Here is a 21,198-nt window from a genome sequence, read left to right on the forward strand (position 1 = left end):
GGGTGCTCATTTGGGGTATCTGGAGGTCAAGGGTCTTTGGTCTCCAGAGGAAAGGTTTCTTCACATCAACCTTTCTTGGTCGGTTGGTTCAAGTCCTGAAGGACAACACCACTGCGATGTGGTATGTAAACAAACAGGGAGGAGTGGGGTCGCAGTGTCTCTGCGTCTCTGGTCCTGGGTTCAGGAACATCAGATTTGTCTAGTGGCAAATCATCTGGCCGGAGTACTGAACGTTCGTGCAGACAGACAGTCTGCAGTTTTCCGCCGATCACGAGTGGAGGCTTCGGACATGCGGAAGTCCTCAGGTGGACCTGTTTGCCACTCATGAGAATGCTCTCTGCCCGTCATTCTGCAGTCTCCAGTTTCCGATGCAAGGAGCGTTGGGGGATGCGTTTCAGTTGCGTTGGGGCTCAAGACTCCTTTACGCATTTCCTCCCATACCCTTGATTCCTCGAGTTCTGAGGAAGATATGTCAAGACCGGGCCCAAGTTATATTGATCGCCCTGGATTGGCCAAGAAGGGTGTGGTACACAGATCTTCACCTCTCCTCGTGCCCTCTGATCAGTCTCCCTCTCAGGGCAGATCTTCTCTCTGATGGAGGGGCAGGTTCTACACCCCCACCTCCAGACCTTACACCTTCATGCCTGGAGATTGAACGGGGCAACCTGAATTCCTTTTCTGTCCCACCTGATGTGGTGGATATCATTTTATCGGCCAGGCGTGACTCCACCCAAGTCCATCTATTCTTATAGGTGGTCTAAATTTGTGTCCTGGTGTGGGGAGAATTCTGTTGATCCTTTGAGAGCTCGATTGTCAGAAATACTTCAATTTGCTCTTTCATTGGCACAGCAGGGTTTTGCTGTGGCTTTGGTAAAAGGTTATTTATCAGCTTTATCAGCTTTTATCTGTTTACCGGATCAAACATCTTTGTTTGAATCTCCTATTGTATTGAGATTTTTAAAGGGTTTAACAAATAAGTTTCCTCCTACTCCCTTTATTGTGCCTCAATGGGACGTGAACCTAGTTCTTACATATTTAATGGGTTCTCCGCTTGAACTTTTACACAGGTGTCCTTTGAGACTTTTGTCTTTTACGACTGTTTTTCTTGTCGCAATTACCTCGGCAAGGAGGGTAAGTGAGCCTCAAGCTCTTAGTTCAAAGCCCCCATTCTTGACCATTCATGCTGAACGAATGGTTCTTAGGACCAGGGCTGCTTTTATGCCTAAGGTGGTTGCTCCATTCCATTTAGGACAGTCATTACCCTTCCTACCTTCTATCCTCCCCCCTCACCCTTCCAAGGAGGAGGAGCGTCTTCACCGTCTGGACCCTAAGAGGGCGGTGAGCTTTTACCTTGATAGAACAAAAGACTATCCGAGTGGATGGCCAGCTTTTTGTGGGATTTGCTGGCTGAAAGAAAGGAAGAGCTGTGCACAAGCGCACACTCTCAAGATGGATCATACTATGCATCAAGATCTGCTACGCCCTGGCAGGTAAGGAACCTCCAGAGGGTATAAGGGCTCATTCTACTAGAGCAAAGTCATCAACATCTGCTTTGTCTAGGGGTGTTCCTGTAGAGGACATTTGTAGAGCAGCGACATGGGCCTCCTGCCACACTTTTGCAAAGTATTACTGCTTGGATAGCTAGATGAGGAGGGACGGCCATTTTGCGCGCTCTGTCCTTCAAGATTTTCTGGTATAGAGGAGTGGACACCCTCCTCCGGGAGTGGGGACTGCTATGGGAATCTATTCACAAGGTGAGGAATCCACTGGCAGATGTATCCATCAGAAGAACAAGTTACTTACCTTCGGTAATGCTTTTTCTGGTGGATACAGTATCTGCCTGTGGATTCCTCACATGCCCACCCGCCTCCCCGTTGTCCACTCTTCTATATCTGAGTTTATGGCAATGTTTAAATGCATTTATGCGTTTTATATAGATATATTTGTTATATATGATGTTTTTCATACCTTGTCTACATTCTATGTGTGTAGTTTTGGATATTATGTACTGGTTACGTTGTATATGTCTACTGTCATTGGTCCGTCCGGGTGCCTCGAAGGCACGGAAAAAAGGGCGGAACTGATGTCATCACACTGACGTAGGCCTAATGAGGAGTCAGTCGGAGTCGCGAGCAATGCCGTGCTCCTGTGACGTCGTTCACGCCGGCGTGCTACAAAAGAATTTTCCGAACGTTGCTGACGCAGGGGGATTTTCACAAGGTGAGGAATCCACAGGCAGATACTGTATCCGCCAAAAAAGCGTTACCGAAGGGAAGTAACTTGTTCTTTTGGCTTAGTACACTTATCGTTCACATTGAGGCAGCCAAGGTCTACCCGGTCATTTTCATCAACAGCAGGCAGATGCAGCAATGTGGCAGGATTCACACAGGACCACTGCCGTGAAGTAATGTTCTCTGCAGCAAATAACCTGCTCATACTGAGTAAGTTGACAATTGGTCATGTGTTGAGTTTGAGTAAGAGTCCGTAAAATCTTGACAGGATGAGGTACCATAATAGTGAGGGGGTAGCCGGTACAAATCTCCTCACAATGTTGAATGCTGACACCAACTGCAGCTGCTGCCTTTAGGCAACCCAGTAACGCTGCAGCTCCTGGGTCAAAATTGACTAAATACAGGGGAATTTGGCGTTTCCAAGGTTTGAGTTGGCACGGATAGAGAGTACCCTTCATCTTAAAACAATACACAATAAACATAGTCAGACATTCCTAGAGCCAGGGAACGACACTCGACTAGAGTAAGGCTTTTTGACAGTCGTCGTCTATTGGTAGCGTATCTGCACATCTTTGTGTGTAAGCTTCTGTAGAGGCTTAGTTACTAGAGAAAAGTAGGGAATCCACGACAACGGTAGCCCATCAATCCTAAGAACATCCTGACTTCTCTCTGTGTTTTGTGAGGGTTAATTTGCAATATGGCAGATATTCTGTCTTGAGACACTTTCCTTGCTAGATAGAAGACTTGGAGTGGAAAAAACTAATATTTAAAAACAAAAATGTTGAAAAGGAGGATTGGCACATACACTTCAGTAGGTTACATTCTAAGAAGAATGGTACAGTTTCCAAAATCAACAAGGTTTTCACTGTAATTAAAAAGTATAATTTTAGCAAAACAACCAATCTGCATGAAAGTTGACAACGTTGCTGGCGGGTGATGGCGAATGTCGGGTACAAAATAAGCACAAAGGAACACATCATTTATTTTTGTACCCAGGTTTTGCCTCACTGCAAGCAATATTTAGATGTCTGCTGTCTTGTGTAGGCAAATATTTCTGAAATGCATTTTATCTGAAATGCACTGGAAGAGGTTAGATGATGCCTTCTATATATAAATTGTGAAAGCTCATAGAATGCACTATGTACTATTAAATGACAGACAGAAAAATTGTAAAAGTGATATCTACTGGCACAGAAGACAACTGGAGCTCTTCTGTTGGGACTGGTGTTTCTCCAGTGGGACACATAAGTGTTTCGTGTTCCTTCAAAATTTGCATAAAGCAAAGAAAGCTTGCAAATCAGTGACAGGAAGTGTTTTCTTTATGCAGATTTGCGTAAAGGGCCTCTGCTTATGTAGGTAAATCTAGCTTACAACTTCTAATATTGCAACTTGAACCTATTCTAGTCACATGCTGTGCATTGTTCTGTCATGTGGCAGCTGGGTCCAAAAGAACATGTTGAAAATGTGGGTGTCTGCCATATGCAGGCTGAGTATAGCTCATGTTGACTTTAAGCCCATAATGCCCACCTTTTTAGGATTACACTTTCCACCATTGGGTACAGAACTGTGAGTTCTATCAGAAAAAAGAAAGATGTTGTTAATACAAAGCAAAGCAAACGCAAGGAGATGAGGGTTGTTACCCCGAAACCAGTCCCAGGATGGTTGTTCCTGGTCCAGAGAGCTTGGCAGTTCGGACTGGACTGTTCCCATGAGGAACAGGGTCAAGACTGATTTGCATATGGCTGGGTCTGAACTGGGGTGGTGACGTGAGCTAAAGAAGGCTGATGGATGCAACCCAGATCTGTGATGAGGGTGAGTGTCCAAAAAGTTTCAGCACTTAGTCCATCATCTCCTCGTGTTTGCTTTAGAAGAAGTAGAAGATTACCCTCGATTATCCAAGATGGAAAGAATATATACATAAACATCCTCTTTTGATACGACAGATATGGCTAGTTGCTAGATGAACACAGGTTCAATTGTTGGGTGATATGCCTGTCTTGGAATCTTGGGTTTACAACTGACAAATTTGACTTACTAGGCCTTGAATGGGGAACATCTGTTGGATCATCCCACCAGTGAAACGCTGAAGTGATTTTAAAATGGACTAGGAAAGTACCAAGATGATGGTCAATTGACAGAGTAGAGGCTCTTACAACAAAGTAACACCAATCCTGTTGAATGCCTCATGGGAGACTCCAGCATTAAGAGAGTTATACACATCCGCACCATGAGCAGCCAACTGACTATTCGTGCAAAATCCACAAAGGTAGCCCTTTCAGGGCAGAGACGAGTAAAGAGGTGGAGACTTGGTTTCATGGGGAACCATGATTCAGGATCTCACTGACCCTCTGGGTACTTGGTCCCCGTGTGGGGCATAGTGTATGGGAGCTGCCTGGAGGGAAGATCTGGGATATATTGCTGCTGCTGAGAAAGAGGGTGGCTACTCTTTATCGGATGGGACAGTAACAATGCAATGTGAGATTAGGTATTGTAATTTTGCCATTGGGTTGAAGGATGGAGCACGCGGTTTGTTTGTTCACGATATGAAATACTTAATGTTGTATGCTAAATCATGTATGGCAGGAAGCTGTTGCACTATAATTAATTTGTTACATTTAAGTTAAGAGGGCAATAATCTGTCAATACATGAGTTGCGACAATGTATGGAATGTCGCCTAAGCATTGTTTTTTTTGTGTTATAAAAAATGCCAATACAGATATTTAAAAAGAAAAAAGTAAACAGGTGAAGCCCAAGTCTTTCAGCTACCATTTCAAAGGGATAGTGTTCCCCTCAACTCCACGAACTAACCCTGAAAGGGGGACGTGAGATTTCACAAATGTTTCGGGGGCAAGTGTGTCCTTGGAATAGAAAGCCAAGACTACTCTTTAGAACTTGTGACAAGACCCTTACGTTATCAGATCAAACAAAGAACATGAAACAAGATCATATTTCAATACATATGTGATGCATTCTTTACCCCAAAAAGAAGAAATAGATGTTCCACAGTCACAAAGTAGAGATCTACTCCATCTGTCGACCAAAAGACGAAAAAAATTGAACTGCGACTTCATATTGAACTTGATGTTCTGAATAGCCAAGCTCGGTGGCTCAGGGGACTAACACATCCATTGCAGGAATCTGTTTGACTTGCATGATCATAGGATTAAATCCGGAAAGAGACTCCATATTTTAGAAGTAGATCAAATTTATGCAGTTGAGTTGGGAAACATGCACTTGTTATCTTCATATCTCTCCACAATTACCCTTGTGTTGAACATGTATGTGATCTCCAAATCAGCCTGCTATATAACATAAAACACAAATCAATCCAGATAAATGAGGTTGCAGTATAGGAAGCCAGGCAGATGTTGGAGGAATACCACTACCTCTTAAAATAGATCTAAAGGATGCAGATTTACACTTCTGACACACTTCAGGCATCAGAAATACATGGGATTTGTGGTACGTGCCAAACCTTTATTTCAAAGTTTTACAATTTGAAGTCATGACCATCTAAAAAGTATTCAAAATACTTGCAATTGCAGCACCTCTATGGCGGGAAGCTGGACTTGGGTACCCACAACTACCAACAGCTGGACTGTTCACTGGCAAAGTCGTTTTTGTTTCAAAGATATCCGTACATCATTCAACTGCTATTCACACTGGGGTTTGTAGTCCATTTACTGAAGTAGTCTCCTGTGCCACACATTCTGAGACCAGAGCTAGACACTGTGAAATTAATCACATTTCCTTCTTAAAAGGGAGTTCTCACATTCCAGAACAGACTTCATTTACCAGACGTTTACCTTGGTCTTTGTAGACCTATGTATCAAGCCAGTTCAGTTTTGACTCTCAGATCCAAGGGCCCAAGTTAGTAATGGACTGGGAGGATCTAGTGGTTATCCAGTTGAAGGTGATAAAAGCTTTCAAGTTGTGGAATACAATGAATGACAAAGGAGTAAATGTTTCTAAAACCACTCCAAAATGTGACTTACCACAGATCGCTATAACATGAAATGATGGGCACAAATGTAAACCGCCTTCCCCCCTAAAGATTCTGCAGTCCAATCAAAGCTAGCCAACACATCAATGTATCCAGGCTCAAAGCCTTGTATCTGGTTTTTAAATCCTTCCTCATTCTAATACATGCATCGGTGGTACATGTAAACAGATATGATCTACATAAAAAAGGAAACGCAATATCATACCCTTTCATGAAGTTGGCAAAAGAAATTTGACAATTGGTGATTTCTCACAAAGGCCACCTTGCAACATTTTTGGGGGTATGATGGTGTTAAGTCAGGCACTTGAAGTATACAGAAAGGCATAATTCATGAATCATCGATTCACAAAAACACATTTGTTGCAAATATGTTTATTAAAAGCTATTCCCAAAATAGAGACAAACACAGAAGCTTTGAGTCCAGGTACTCTCAATACCTAACAGGGTATGAACTGTGAAATTTTGTGTTTTTCTTCACAGTTGACATATAGCAATTGGCCTCCTGTTTGAGAAGGAATTCGCCTTGCTGGGCAGTACCTTCAGCACAAGCACATCTATGTTTTCCTTTTATGCTGATGATAGCTGAGATTAATATATTGTCTGTTATTGGGGAGATCATTAAGTTTGGTAATTTCTCTGGCATTGGAATTAAGTGGGGAATGTCTGAACTATATTTACTAAACCCAGATACAAAGCCAGTGCGAGCATCCTTTGTACTTTTCACAGATCTGGTGCACTATTTAGGTATACAGCGAGATCAGTAGTTTGAACAGCTAGCAATTATGGACCTGTAATTGATAATCTGATCTCCCAAATGGAACACTTAGCTTGCATTGTCTTTGGCTGGTAGAATAGTGGTTATGAAAGTATGGCTGTGTTGCCAAAATCTTTATATTTGTTTATTAACCTTCGTATTCCATTGAAATTGAACTTCAAGAAATCCTTTCGAGCTTGTTTTGTGGCAGAAAGCAGCCTTGGATTCAATGGGACATATTACATTTGCAGTATGATAGAAGTTGGTCCCAGACTATCCAGTTCAAGCCCACTTTTCCATCTTTTAGTTCCATCCCAATATTCATGTGGCTCATAGATTTGCAGAAGAAACGTCCGTTTGAGACTGGCAATTTTCAGATCATTCTTGATATACACCTTCTAAAACTGCTGAATTTATAACAAACACTCTGTACTTGTTTTAGCCTGATGTGATCAAATGACTGGTGGGGCATGCAGGCTCGCCCATGCTTCCTCCACCTTTGTTCAACTGTCTACATTACTACAATAGCATATTTACATTTATCCTATGGAAAGTCATTGTTAAAATCTACAGAAGAGTTTACCATGCTCAAATGATCATCATCCAGGATGTAGATACTCTTGAGTTGGATTGTGCACAAATGAATACGCCTTCACTCATTTCCCCCCCCCCCCCCCCCCCCCCCCCGAGTTCTTCCAGGATTCCCCAATTGGGGGTGAATCATGACACCAACGTATTGGTTGCTTTTGCAAAGACTGTTACTTACACTCTCTCTGCAGAATCAGCTGTCCCCGGTGGTACAGTCTGTTATTAATCTCCCCCTCTCAGAGGGATTCGGCCCAGGTCAGACCCATCCGCAAGAAATCCAACATCCCATGGACCGATTTCTCCAACCTCCACCCCATCTCACTTCTTCCATTCTGGAGCAAAATAATGGAGAAACATGTGAACACCTATTTGTCCAACTATGTCGAACGGTCTGGATGTTTAGATCTTTCCCATTCCGGGTTCCGGCCCAAATACAGCACCGAATCTGCATTACTTATGGTAACTGATAACATCAGAATGACCCTAGATAAGGGTCATTCTGCGATTCTGGTGCTGTTGGACCTATCCGCAGCGTTCAACACAGTCTCCCATTGTATTTTACGCTGAAGACTGAAGGAAATTGGACTAAGAGGCTCAGCTCTGTCATGGATGAAGAGTTTCCTGTCAGACCGTTTCCAAGCTGTCAACTTAGGCTCCTACCAGTCAGAACCGGTGGGTATGACCAAGGGAGTACCTCGGGGCTCATGCTTGAGCCCTATCCTTTTTAGCATCTATGTTGCTCCCTTGGCGAACCTTATGAGGAAGTATGGGTTCATCCCCATCTCGTATGCGGATGATACTCCGCTCCTTTTTGGGTTTCGCCTGCCGAAGGCTGCGCTCTGCGCAGCTTTTCGGCACAGGCGAAATCCATTGACTCTAATAAGGACTTCAGGAACGTCCCCCGGCTCCCATTGGCTAGCTCCATAAATGGAGGCTAGCCATTGGGAGCCGGATCTATCCGTCAAGGCCGGACCAGATTCGGGGGCGTTCCCGCAATTTTTTCCCTCTCCACCCACTTCTGTTCGTCATCGCGGCGGTGGGTGTGTTATTTTTTTTTTTTTTTTTAGTCGCCCTTTTTTCTTCATTTTACATGCGTCTGTTGTTGGAGTTACTTCAAGATTCGAGTTCCCACGAAGCGATCAGGGATCGGGTAAGGAGTATTTTGTTTATAAATGTGTTTTCACTTTGTAAGTTTAGGTATTTTGTTCTGTGCCGGTTCCCGCCCCCCCCTCCTGCTGTCCTGTGCCCGTTCCCGCCCCCCTCCCGCTGTCCTTGTGTCCGTTCCGCCCCCCTCCCCGTGTGCCGGTTCCTGCCCCCCCCTCCCCTTTCACTCTCCGTTGCTTGTTGTATTTGTTGTGCATATTACCCCCATTTGCATACCACTTATGCTGCCATGTTCAGCTTGTCTATCACATTCCACCCGGGACGGAAGTCCGTCACCGCTGTCGATGACCCTGATCACAACACGCCTCTATTAACACACTTCTGTGTGCTAAGTAAACATTTTGAGCCTCGTTGCGCAACCGATTTTGCGGTTTTCGGGTAAGATTTGCCATTTTCAAACATGTACACTTTTACCGTTTCGTTGTGCTTTTGGGAATGCATGCGGCACCATTAGATATTACCAGCACACAGCAGTTTCACCAGCCGTGCATGAACACCACTCTGAGTGTCTTGTCTAAACGGCCGCCTCGACTAACTATATACGGCTCATTCGCGTTCCCACCACTTTTGTTTGGTTCTATGCAACTTCACCATCCGAGTATGCATGTAAATCCGCTCTGAGTTTTTTGGGATAGTCGTTTTAATGGATTATACACAGCTCATTCACACTCCCATAATTTTTGTTTGGTCCTTGGTCTGTACACCTATACCTCATCTTTTTTTTTTTTTTCACTCGGTCACCTATCAGTCATGGCAATTCACTCTTAATGCACCAGTTATTTTATTCCCATTCCCCAATGTTCATTTTCTAATGACTCTTTCTGTATATGTTTTTTGAGGCTGAGTTCCCATCCTGAATGGTGTGTGTGACTGCTCCAGTGTGTGTGTGTGTGTGTGTGTGTATGTGACTGCTCCAGTGTGTGTGTATGTGACTGCTCCAGTGTGTGTGTGTGTGACTGCTCCAGTGTGTGTGTGTGTGACTGCTCCAGTGTGTGTGTGTGTGTGACTGCTCCAGTGTGTGTGTGTGTGACTGCTCCAGTGTGTGTGTGTGTGTGACTGCTCCAGAGTGTGTGTGTGTGACTGCTCCAGAGTGTGTGTGTGTGACTGCTCCAGAGTGTGTGTGTGTGACTGCTCCAGTGTGTGTGTGTGTGTGTGTGACTGCTCCAGTGTGTGTATGTGACTGCTCCAGTGTGTGCGTGTGTGACTGCTCCAGTGTGTGCGTGCATGTGACTGCTCCAGTGTGTGCGTTCATGTGACTGCTCCAGAGTGTGTGTGTGTGTGTGTGTGTGTGACTGCTCCTGGGTGTGTGTGTGTGTGTGTGTGTGACTGCTCCTGGGTGTGTGTGTGTGTGTGTGTGTGTGTGTGACTGCTCCTGGGTGTGTGACTGCTCCAGAGTATGTGTGTGTGTGTATGTGACTGCTCCAGTGTGTGTGTGTGTGTGTGTATGTGACTGCTCCAGTGTGTGTGTGTGTGTGTGACTGCTCCAGGGTGTGTGTGTGTGTGTGTATGTGACTGCTCCAGAGTGTGTGTGTGTGTGTGTGGGTATGTGACTGCTCCAGTGTGTGTGTGTGTGTGTGTGTATGTGACTGCTCCAGTGGGTGTGTATGTGACTGCTCCAGTGGGTGTGTGTATGTGACTGCTCTGGTTGTGTGTGTGTGGGGGGCTCTGGGGGTGTGTGTGTGGGGGGCTCTGGGTGTGGCTGGCTCTGGGGGTGTGTGGCTGGCTCTGGGTGTGTGTGGCTGGCTCTGGGTGTGTGTGTGTGTGTGGTAGTAATTGCTGTATGCTGAGCTCGTCCGTAGGGTACAATAGTTCTCACATTTGCGAGAGATTAAGCTATTGGCAATGTAAATGACAATGCCATTTATTTATCTGTTTTCAAAACCAACACATAAATAAAAATGTTGTCATTTACAATGCCAATAGCTCTAACTTCTCCAAAGGCGAAACCGTTGCATTGTAAATGCTTGTTCCCTTTAATGAATTCTCACCCACTGTTCAACTGGCTTTTTCTATTGGAAAGAGGGCCATTTCGTACTGGATGCGGAATAACTTTCTCCAGTGCAATGTAGAAAAACGGAGCTTATGCTTATGGGAGAAGACCCCTCCTATGGACACCGGACTGGTGGCCAACAGAGCTGCATCTCCCCCCCCCCCCCCCCCCCCCCCCCTGCTGCCATGTTATTGGTATGCTGCGTCGAGTCTTGACCCTCCTTCCGGATTCCGCACGAAAAACCATAGTCCAGGCAATGGTTTTGAGTCGCCTGGAGTATTGCAACGGCCTGTTGCTATCAGCTAATGACGGCCCTCTTAACAGACTGCAGGTGGTGCAAAACACGGCGGCCCGGTTGGTTTTTAACGCTCCACCCCGAACCCCCTCGCTGCCCCTTCTTACAGAACTGCACTGGCTCCCGGTTCGCAAAAGGATTCAGTTTAAAACATGTTGCATCATCCACAAGGCGATGACTAACCTGGGCCCCTCATATCTCGCAGAGAAATTTGTGCCTTACATACCATCTAGATCCCTACCTTCAGGGTGCTAAACTCCTTTTGGTAGTTCTGCGAATAAGAAGGCTAGATGGGGTGGAAAAACCCTCTCATATTGCGGCCCCCTCCTCTGGAACAAACTCCTGATGCACCTGAGACAATGTGTCGAACATCTTCAGTTCAGAAAAATGCTCAAAACATTCCTCTTCTGCCGTACCTAATATGTTTCTACTCTTCTCCTAAATCTATAGCCGAACCTTCACAGTCCTGCAAAAGTGCAGAGATACCCCTTCGGGGGTCGATTCTAGCGCTATACAAACAAATACAAATACACCTTTCTCTTAAATGTAAGCTTCTTTTAACCAGTGATTGTGTACTTTTCTGCTGTCCATGACAATAATGATGGACGGCATGCAAGCTTGAATGTCGTCAAGAATCTGCTACACTGAAACAGCCCCAATAATGTTTTCAGGCAAAAACAGTGGAGGGTTTTCTAATGTCAATCTGGAGGTTCTTGAAATCTTAAAGAATCTGCTGCTGAGCAGAAAGTTATCACTAAATGGTACCCTGCAAAATACAATACCAAAGTAATTACCCGCGTGTGGATCTCATGTTGGCCTCACTAACTGCAGATTCTGGTAGCCTGTGAAAGTGTTTGGCAGCAAACAAATAATATCCCCATTCCTTAAATTTTAATGCAAATGCTTAATAAATCAACATGGGTGCCGACGGCCAGGTTCTTTTCAAAGTGTCGGCCATTGAAACGGCACCCTTTTCCATAACCACCTTGTCAATTGAGCAGCTGTCTAAGAAAAATATATAAACTGTCTGTACAAATTATCATACCCCTTGAATCACTGCTGGTCTTTAGGATTTTTGGGTCATTTGCCATTCTTTTACTGCTTGTATCATTCTCCCTGTCATTGTAAACCCCTGAGGGAAATAAGTGTAACCCACACACCTCACTTGTTTCACATGGACTCTCATTTAGGTGTTTTGCAAACAGTGTTGGCAGAGAGCAAGTAATACCACCATGACATGACCAATGTGTTCTACCCTTGATTCAGAACATACTAGGATGTCAATATATAAAATTAATCTAGAAATTCAACGAGGACAACACTTCGGCAAAATAGGAATGTTGCAGAGAACAGTGGGTATCTCCATATTCAAACCGGCCATATCTGGTTTAGAAAGCAATCTCTGAATCATCAACAGCCTTCATTCAGACCAAATTATAAGTCTCTCTCAAACCCATATTTATTTTTGGGGTGGTTTTAAGGAGTTTTGAATGAGTGGGAACAGTCCTTGCTAGTTATCCTTTTACTGCAATATAAAGTGACCTCTCCTGCTGCGGTTCTCCCTGTTTGGATGAGGGTCCCATAATAACCCGTAAGTCCACATGGATTGTACTGGAGCTTCACCAGGACTTATTTTCCACCTTGCTATAAAATGGCCAAAAGGCTGTTTTTTGTCACTTGGATAATATACGGTCTGATAATATATATATATATATATTTTTTTTTTTTAACTAAAGAAATGGGTTAATAAGGTTAGAAAAGGTTGTAGGCTGGGTGTCTATTTCTTTTAAGATATTGTTCATCTCTTCTTTTGGAGTCCGATTATACTGTGGCACCCTTTAGTTTTCCATCAGACCAGGTTCAGAAATTAAACAATTGAACTGTATTCAAGTATATTGTATGGTTTTTATTGCCTGTGGTAACTCTAATAAATCATGAACTGCGCGTCTAATAGGAGGTAGCATGGGTTATAAAAGAACGATGGCTTTGAATGATTCTCTGAGCGATTGCCAGTGGTCAGATAAATTGCAAGCATTCCTCCGATCACCTTTTTGTGTAGTTGACATACGAGATGTATTCAACCTTACAACCCCTCGGCATGCCCGCGTGAAACTTGGGAGCCCTTACGTACCAAACTGCAGAAAAGGATGTGCGCGCCTTGTGTCATTTTCAATATTGTTTCGTCTCATGCAGTGCTTTTCTGACCCTTCAGTCCCAAATAATTGTCAAGGGAGTGTGGTATGAAGTAGGGCAAAGAGTACCAGAAGCAGCATGCGTAGTGTTATCGTAATTCGTTTGTAACATTACTAAATATTCTGTCTTTCAGCGTACAATGACTCCAAACAGGCCAAAAATGAGAACTGTAACCCTGGAGTTTATTTTGAACAGCAGGATGACCATAGTGAGAAAAGGGCATGCCAATTTAATCGGACGATGCTTGGCGAATGCTCTGGAATATCCGATCCTACGTTTGGTTATCCTAAAGGAAATCCATGTGTTCTTGTGAAAATGAACAGAGTAAGTTAAAAAAAATGCATTCAGTATTTTTGTCAATATTTGTATAGCAGATTTATTGCTTTTAGTTTAAAGCTATGTGGTCATCACGTAAAAAACAAACTGCAAACTGTAGCATCACGTATCAGCGTTTCCTGACCGCTAGCCACAATAAATCCTTTTTGTTGCACAGTCATTCCATCAAGGCTTGTTTGATGCGGAAAGGGTGTATGGGTACTGTTTGGGTTCTCATCAACCTGGGACTCGTGTGGAATGCAGGCGAACAGAATGTCTTTGGGAATGGCTTTTTTTACTCCTATTTCATAGCTGCCATACGGTTTCTTCTCATCTGAGGATACTCTGCTGAGAGATATTCCTGGCTCTTCTTGGAGTGGAGAATCTCTTCTCCAGTATTGGGATGTCTTTCGTAGGTTCACATGCTTGAATATTCCCCGTCTTTGAAGTGGGAGTCCCACGGTACATAGCATAGCAAAATAGCCATAACACAAGCATATATACATAGAGAAAGCAAAAACTATAGTTATTCCTAGATAGACAACATCACTTCTATGATATATCATAGTCATTATGTTTTGCTCCACATTCCGGACAATCAAGCGTCAGCACCCTCTTAGAATGTTCTCCTCAGAGGCTCAGGCCCTCAGATTTTCTACCTCATGTCGTGTGAAGGGAGTCTCCCTGAGCTCTGCTCAGTTTTCTTCTCATTTCTTCTCAGAAATCCAATTTTAAGATGTCTACCACCAAGAAGTCCCTCTTCAGACCATGTGGAACCTTTGGAAAACAGAGGCTTCATTCTGAAGATCCTCATAAAAAGTGCATATATTGCCTATATCCTGAACACCAAGTCAAGGATTGTAGGATATGTAGAACCTTCTCTCAGAAGACCTTGAAAGACAGAGAAGGGCGTCTCCTTCTGTGGCTACAGAAGTTGAAGACTTCAGAGAACCCTCTCTGATGTAGAGTTTGTCTTCAGTCATGACTTCTTCATCCTTGAAGAGAACCAGTGAACACCAAAAGGTGTCTCCTAAACCTAAAGTGGCGAAGAAACATCATATGGATCAAACTTCAAGAGGGGTGAGTTCTCCCCATCAGAGTCTTGCTCCACCTGTTACACCCTCGAGATCTGACTCTCGGGCGTCAAAGACTCCATCTATGTAGTTTTTACCTCAGAAACTGCTCATCTCATTGACGAGCTCATCGTCACTTCCCCCGTCGATGAGAGATGTGGTAGTCTCATCTACGTCAACGACTTCAACATCTTCATCTAAAAGCTGGCTGTGATCCTGTCGCCGGCATCTTCACCGTCGACGTTCGTATCTGTTAAGGTGAGGCCTATTTCATCTAAGGTGCCTTTGACCTAGTCGACTGTGTCAAATAAGCAGAAGAAGATTTCGTCGACTCATTTTTCATCGTCGATAGTGGCTTAGTCAATGGCGGCCTCAGCGGCTGCCTCATTGGCGGCGGCCTCGTCGACGGTGGCCTCCGTCTGCTTCGGCGGCGGCTTCGTCGACAGTGGCCTTGTCGGCAATTGTGACAACTGCTTCCAAGGATTTAGTACCATTGAAATCCTCAAGTTCTTTACTTCAGCGGCAACACTCTTCATTGGATACATTAATGCCAATCCAAACTTCATCTCAACCTTCAGCTGCGTTATTTTCTTCAGATGATGAAGATTCTGAAGATGATGATAGATTCCGGTCTGCTCGCAGTCCCTCTGAACTTCTTATAAAGTGTCAGGACTCGGATGAGGATGAAGACCTAGAGGAGGAAGACTAAGATTATTCTACTTGTGGCACGCAACCTGAGCCAGAACCTATTATGGCACAGATGCCTTGAACACTCATTTCAAATCTACAATTCATGCTGGATGATAATTACTGCAGTTTTCCGAGTTCAGTATAGGCCTCTCCAGTACCTCAAACACCTATGCAGCCTCTTCCTACTAAAGAGCCACTAATCACACCTTCTACGTCGATGGCCAAGACTCAACATCAAAATACTCCTCAAGTCATAGTAGAGGACAATGACTATGATGTTGATGATGATGATGATGATGATGATGACGGAGAGGAAGGTGAGTTGGACGACATATCGATTCTCTCTGAATAGGACAACTACCAAATCCAAACGCCATCTCCTACTCTAGCTCCCATGGACTCCCCACCTGTAGACCTAGATGATTTTCATTTACTCATGGAAAGAGTGGCAAAAAGATTCCAACTTCCTATGACGACAACAGAAGAAGATTGTTTCTTATATGATTTTAAAGAACCGTCTCAAAAACAAGTTCCCATCAGCGATTTTTATTTGGCAAGAATGGCTTAAAATCATGCAGAACGCCATTAAATTCTAGCTATTCTGCCGAGGCTGGATAAAAAATACAAGGCACCTGCAAATACACCTGCTTGTCTAATTTCTCAAACAAAGCCTGATTCCATTATTACTCAGGAAGCACAACGTCAGTCTAGAAATCCTTCATCTCCAATATCTGTACCACCTGACCAAGAAGGTAGACGCCTTGATGCTATAGGCAAAACATTTTCTACAATAGCAGCAACTACAGTGCGTGCGGCCAATTCAATGGCTATCCTTGCTCGTTACGACCGGCAAATGTGGTCGGACATGTCCTCTCTTGTAGAATTGATAAAGAATCTTCTACAACTGAGGCATTGAAAATTCTTCATGCAGGAGAGCGGATTACTTCTGAAATGATTGATTGTTCTATAGATGTATCTTCCACTGGTGTCCGCCTTTTGGCTGATGATGCTATTCTCTGGAGACAGGGCTGGCTAAAGGCCACGTCTTTTCGTCAAGAGGTGCAGACAAAAATATTAAATATGCCTTACGTCGGCGCATCTTTAGTTGTCCAACATATTGGCGATGCCCTTCAAACAATAAAGAAAGACACCGACACGGCCCGTGCTCTCGGAACTCTCCAATTCAAAAAGCAAACTTTTCGAGGTGCAAGAGGTCGTGGATCCTAGTCTTCCTTTCGGGGAAATTTTCAGTCCGTACAAACAAGGACAACAATGTTACTCCTCTCAAGGTCAACAGTCGAACAGGCAACAGCATTCTTCATCCTTCAGACAATACAGAGGTAAATCCTCTTACAGAGGAAAAGACTCTTCCCAAAAACAATATCTTGCACCGCTCACCATCTCTGACGCCGCCCTTTTGTTCAAGGGTTGGAGGTCGAATCTCCCATTTTTACTCAAAATGGTCACTGATTACTACAGATCAATGGGTTCTGGATATTGTACGCCGGGACCATGCATTGGAGTTTCTAAAGATTCCTCCCAATTCTCCACCAAGAGGTCCACCTCCTGCCCACCTGAAAGAACTTTTAAAGCAACTCCCAATTCTGTTAAGAAAAGGTGCAATCGAAGTGTTACCAAAACTACAAAGAGGCAGAGGTTTTTATTCGAGGTTCTTCCTCATACAGAAAAAGTCAGGAGAATGGCGCCCCATCCTGGACTTGCGTGCCCTAAACAAATCCATCAAAAAGCAAACATTTCGCATGTTGTCCCTTCAGGTGGTACTTCCTTTGCTATCTCAAGGAGAGTATATGACAACTTTGGATCTCCAAGCTGCTTATTTTCATCTTCCAACTCTGCGGAGACTCAGAAAATTTCTCAGATTCAGACTAGCCGTGAAGGACTTCCAAATCAAGGTTCTTCCATTCGGCCTTCGTTCTGCTCCCCCTTGTGTTCACCAAAGTCTTTGCATCGTGGCAGCTTACCTTCATCTGCAAGGAGTACAAATCTTCCCGTACCTAGACTGCCTGCTGAAGGCACAGTCATTCGAGCAGGTTTCCAAACTCACTCAAATCTGCTGGTCCATCTTTTAGTCCCTGGGCCTCATATTCAGCATGGAAAAGTCTCAATTTCTCCCTGCTGAAAACAGACAGTTCTTGGGAGCCATTCTAGACATCAAGCTAGCAAAAGCTTTTGTGTCGCACAAAAGAAGTTTGCGTATTCACAACTTAGCAGCTCCCTCCAATTAAGAGTCCACTTCTGTCCGACAGTTGAGATCTTTCCTAGGGATGTTGTCCTCCTGCATCCCTCTTGTCCCTCACTGCCAGCTAAAAATTAGACCTATTCAGGAGGATTTGGACAAACAATGGGCTCAAGTTTCCGGAACCTTCAACGATCTAGTCAGTCACATCTCGAATGAAAAAGGTCTCATGTGGTTGACTCTCGAGAAGAACGTCTCTTCAGGTCGTCCGTTCCTGATGGACGCTCCAAACTTCACTCTCACAACAGATGCATCCCTAGAAGGCTGGGGTGCACATCTTCAGGGGGCTAACAGTAAAAGGAAAGTGGAACATTCAGCAAAAGACCTGGCACATCAATCTACTAGAGTTGCTTGCCATTTTTCTAGCACTAAAAGCAGTCCGTTCCATCATACAGGGAGCATCATTGTTGGTTCGAACGGACAACAGAAAGTGCATGCACTGCATAAACAAGCAAGGAGGCACAAGATCCAGCCTACTGTCCCATCAGGCTCAGGAGATTTGGGATTGGGCGATTCAACATCAGGTCGTCCTTTCAGCAGTGCATGTTCCGGGAGTGTCAAACAATCTTGCGGATTCACTGAGCAGGTCTTTTACAACCAAGCACGAGTGGGAATTACATCAACCCACACTGGATCACATTTTTCGGGTATGGGCTCGCCCGTATCTTGATCTGTTCGCAACACATCTGAACCGCAAATGCCTGTTCTATGCAAGTTGGCTTCCCCAACCAGAGTCATGCGGAAATGCCTTTTTGATGAATTGATCGAAAATATATGCCTACTCTTCTCCACCAATACCTCTAGTTCCCAGAGTTCTTCGAAAAATGAGGAAGGAATCTGTCGCATTATTCCAATAGCTCCCAGATGGCCTTGACAAGTCTGGTTCTCGGAACTCCTGCTTCTGTCACAGTGCGACCCGATCATTCTTCGCCCTCTTCCAAATCTTCTAACCATGTATCAGGGCCAAGTTTGTCATCCCGACCCAGCATCTCTACGCTTAGCGGCTTGGAACCTGAGCACTATGAATGTCTGAATTTAGACATTCCTTCAGATTGTAGAGGTCCTGGCAAATGCGAGAACAGCTTCAACTGTCAAAACATACAAACTCAAATGGAAAAGATTCTGTTTATGGTCCAGTGATGCCCTGGTACATCCTATACATTCCACGCTGGAGCAAGTTTTGCCTTTCTTTTTACACTTGGCAAAGTCAGGCCTCTCGTTTGCTACCTTAAAAGTTTTTCTAGCAGCAATCTCACGGTTCCGTCAAGATGGCTCTAACTCTCTTTACCCTTCGAGTCATTCAGCAATTTTTTAAAGGTCTTTTAGGTTTTCAGATGTTCCCACCAATTCGGCAACCACCTCGTCCTTGGCATTTGAACAATGTATTGGCACAACTAATGAAACTCCTGTTTGAGTCAATCAATGAGGTCAATCTTAAATACATTACTTGGAAGACTTCTCTACTTCTGGCTCTTACTTCCTCACGTCGAGTCAGTGACATACAGGCGTTTACTACTAAACTGCCTTTTCTTCAGTTTACCAAAGACTCAGTCTTGCTCCGCACCAATCCAGCCTTTATCCCCAAAGTGCCATCAGACTTCCACCTCAATGAACCAGTTGTTCATTTTTCCCTAATCCTCAAACACCAGCTTAAAGAGCACTTAATTCTTTGGATATTAAGAGGTGTCTAAAATTCTACCTTCAAAGGACGGCTACTATACGTAAGTCTGACCAGCTGTTTGTGGCCTACAGGCGGATGCGAAAAGGAAATCCAGTCACAAAACAAACAATTGCACGCTGGATATCTACTGCAATTGCTTTTTGCCATCAGCAAGCAGGAAAACCGCTTACTGCAACTGTTAGAGCGCATTCTACTATAGAAGGTTTCCTCTTCTACAGCGCTGTTTGCTGGTGTGCCTTTTCATCACATTTGCAGAGTTGCAACATGGTCCAGCAGGCACACCTTTATGAGACATAACTGTCTGGATGCCGCGGACAACACTGACTCAGCTGTGGGACAGGCAGTCCTACGAAATCTTTTTAAATAAGGTGAGCCTCTATTGCTTCCCTCCTCCTGTATACAAGGTACTTTCTTTTTCTTTGATATATACTTCAGTCTTTTCGTACTGTGTATTATGATTATTATCATTATGTTTAATGATAAGTGCATTGTATTATTCTAACTCTGCTGCTCACTATTCTCACTGTTTGATTTGCTCAAGCGCTCCGTCCATCATCCCCTTTTGTATCACTATTCTTATTCAAGCATGTGAATCTATGAAAGACACCCCAATACTGGAGAAGAACAAAAGTTACTTACCTGTAAACTGTGGTTCTCCAGTATTGGTGTCTTTCATAGTTTCACATGCGACCCACCCTCCTCCCCTCAGAGGCTCTCTTTATCGCTTGGCTCTATATTACTCTTGTGCCATGAAATTCTGAGGCCGGCTGTCCAGATCATTGGTTTCCAGTGGGAGGGGTAGGTGCAGAGGAGCCTGCCTGCAGCGACGTTTGAGGATCTCCTCACTCGCTGCCGGCCCCACCTGGACAGCTCGTGAGGTTTCCAAGAGGAAACAGTAAGGTTCCCAGGAGGTCCCCTGTGTGGAACCATTTCGGTACGACACTTTCACAGGTCGTATACTGGTGTCCTCCTATTTTAGAGGATCCGAGCAATTTATGAGCACCCAGGTCCTGATGAATCGCCCTTAGGGCGTGAAACATGTTGACCGGTTTTTTGCACTTCAAGGGTTGAGTAAGGGTTGGTCTCATTGCTTACCACCCCTTAGTACCCCTGTATCTTTTAATTGAAGCAGGAAGCCTGACTATTAAATTAATCACCAACAGGACTTCACTGACTTCTTTTAACTTCACCACCATGCTCACGATTGCACTCCCTTAGGCCCCTCACACACACACACCCGCTGGCCCAGAATAGAAGATCTCCACTAAAAGTGCAGCTCCCATCGCTGCCCGACGGGCATTGCACCGCCAGCCTGCCGAAGGAGCAGGATACCGATGATGACGCTGGACGACCATCGGCTGGGGCTACAGTAGTAGTCCTGCCGGTAGCCTGTGTGAGGTATCCTTACATTCTGGAATATGGGTCTACACCATGCACACTAGACCCTCACTTCACCTCTTGTCTAAATTAAGTGAGAGAGAATACTGGTTGAGCTAAAATTCTTAAGCTCTCCTGGGGGAACTCTGTACACCGATTGTTGTTTATGAAATTCTGAGGGCCTGAGCCGAACATTCTAAGTGGGTGCTGACGCCTGATTGGCCGGAATTTGGACCAAAACATAATGACTGATACATCATAGAAGTGATATGTTTTCTATCTAGGAAAAACTCTATGGTTTTTGCTTTCTCTTTGTATGTATGCTTGTGTTATGGTTACATGGCTATGTTATGTACTGTGGGTCTCCCACTTCAACGACTGGAATATTCAAACATGTGAATCTATGAAAGACACCAATACTGGAGAACCACAGTTTACAGGTTAGTAACTTTTGTTCATATGCCTGCAGAAATACAAAGTGAAGCTCAAGTGCAGCCATGGAACTGAGATTCCAATGCCGGGCCAATGCCGGGCCATGCATTCCTCCTAAAAAGTGGTTTATCGTGGCAATAGAGTTCCTTGGGAA

General features: G+C 44.4%; 1 protein-coding gene across 1 annotated transcript in view; it reads left to right on the top strand.

Moving 5' to 3' along the window:
- The window catches only part of ATP1B3 (ATPase Na+/K+ transporting subunit beta 3), a 278,992-nt gene that overhangs the window by 225,310 nt on the left and 32,484 nt on the right, over window positions 1–21,198 (top strand). The window contains exon 4 of the mRNA XM_086943702.1: window positions 13,353–13,543. Coding sequence (XP_086799828.1) covers window positions 13,353–13,543 — 191 coding nt within the window. The remainder of the gene's footprint in view (window positions 1–13,352; window positions 13,544–21,198) is intronic.

The sequence above is a fragment of the Lissotriton vulgaris genome, chromosome 11 (assembly GCF_964263255.1).
Source record: "Lissotriton vulgaris chromosome 11, aLisVul1.2, whole genome shotgun sequence".
NCBI lineage: Eukaryota > Metazoa > Chordata > Amphibia > Caudata > Salamandridae > Lissotriton > Lissotriton vulgaris.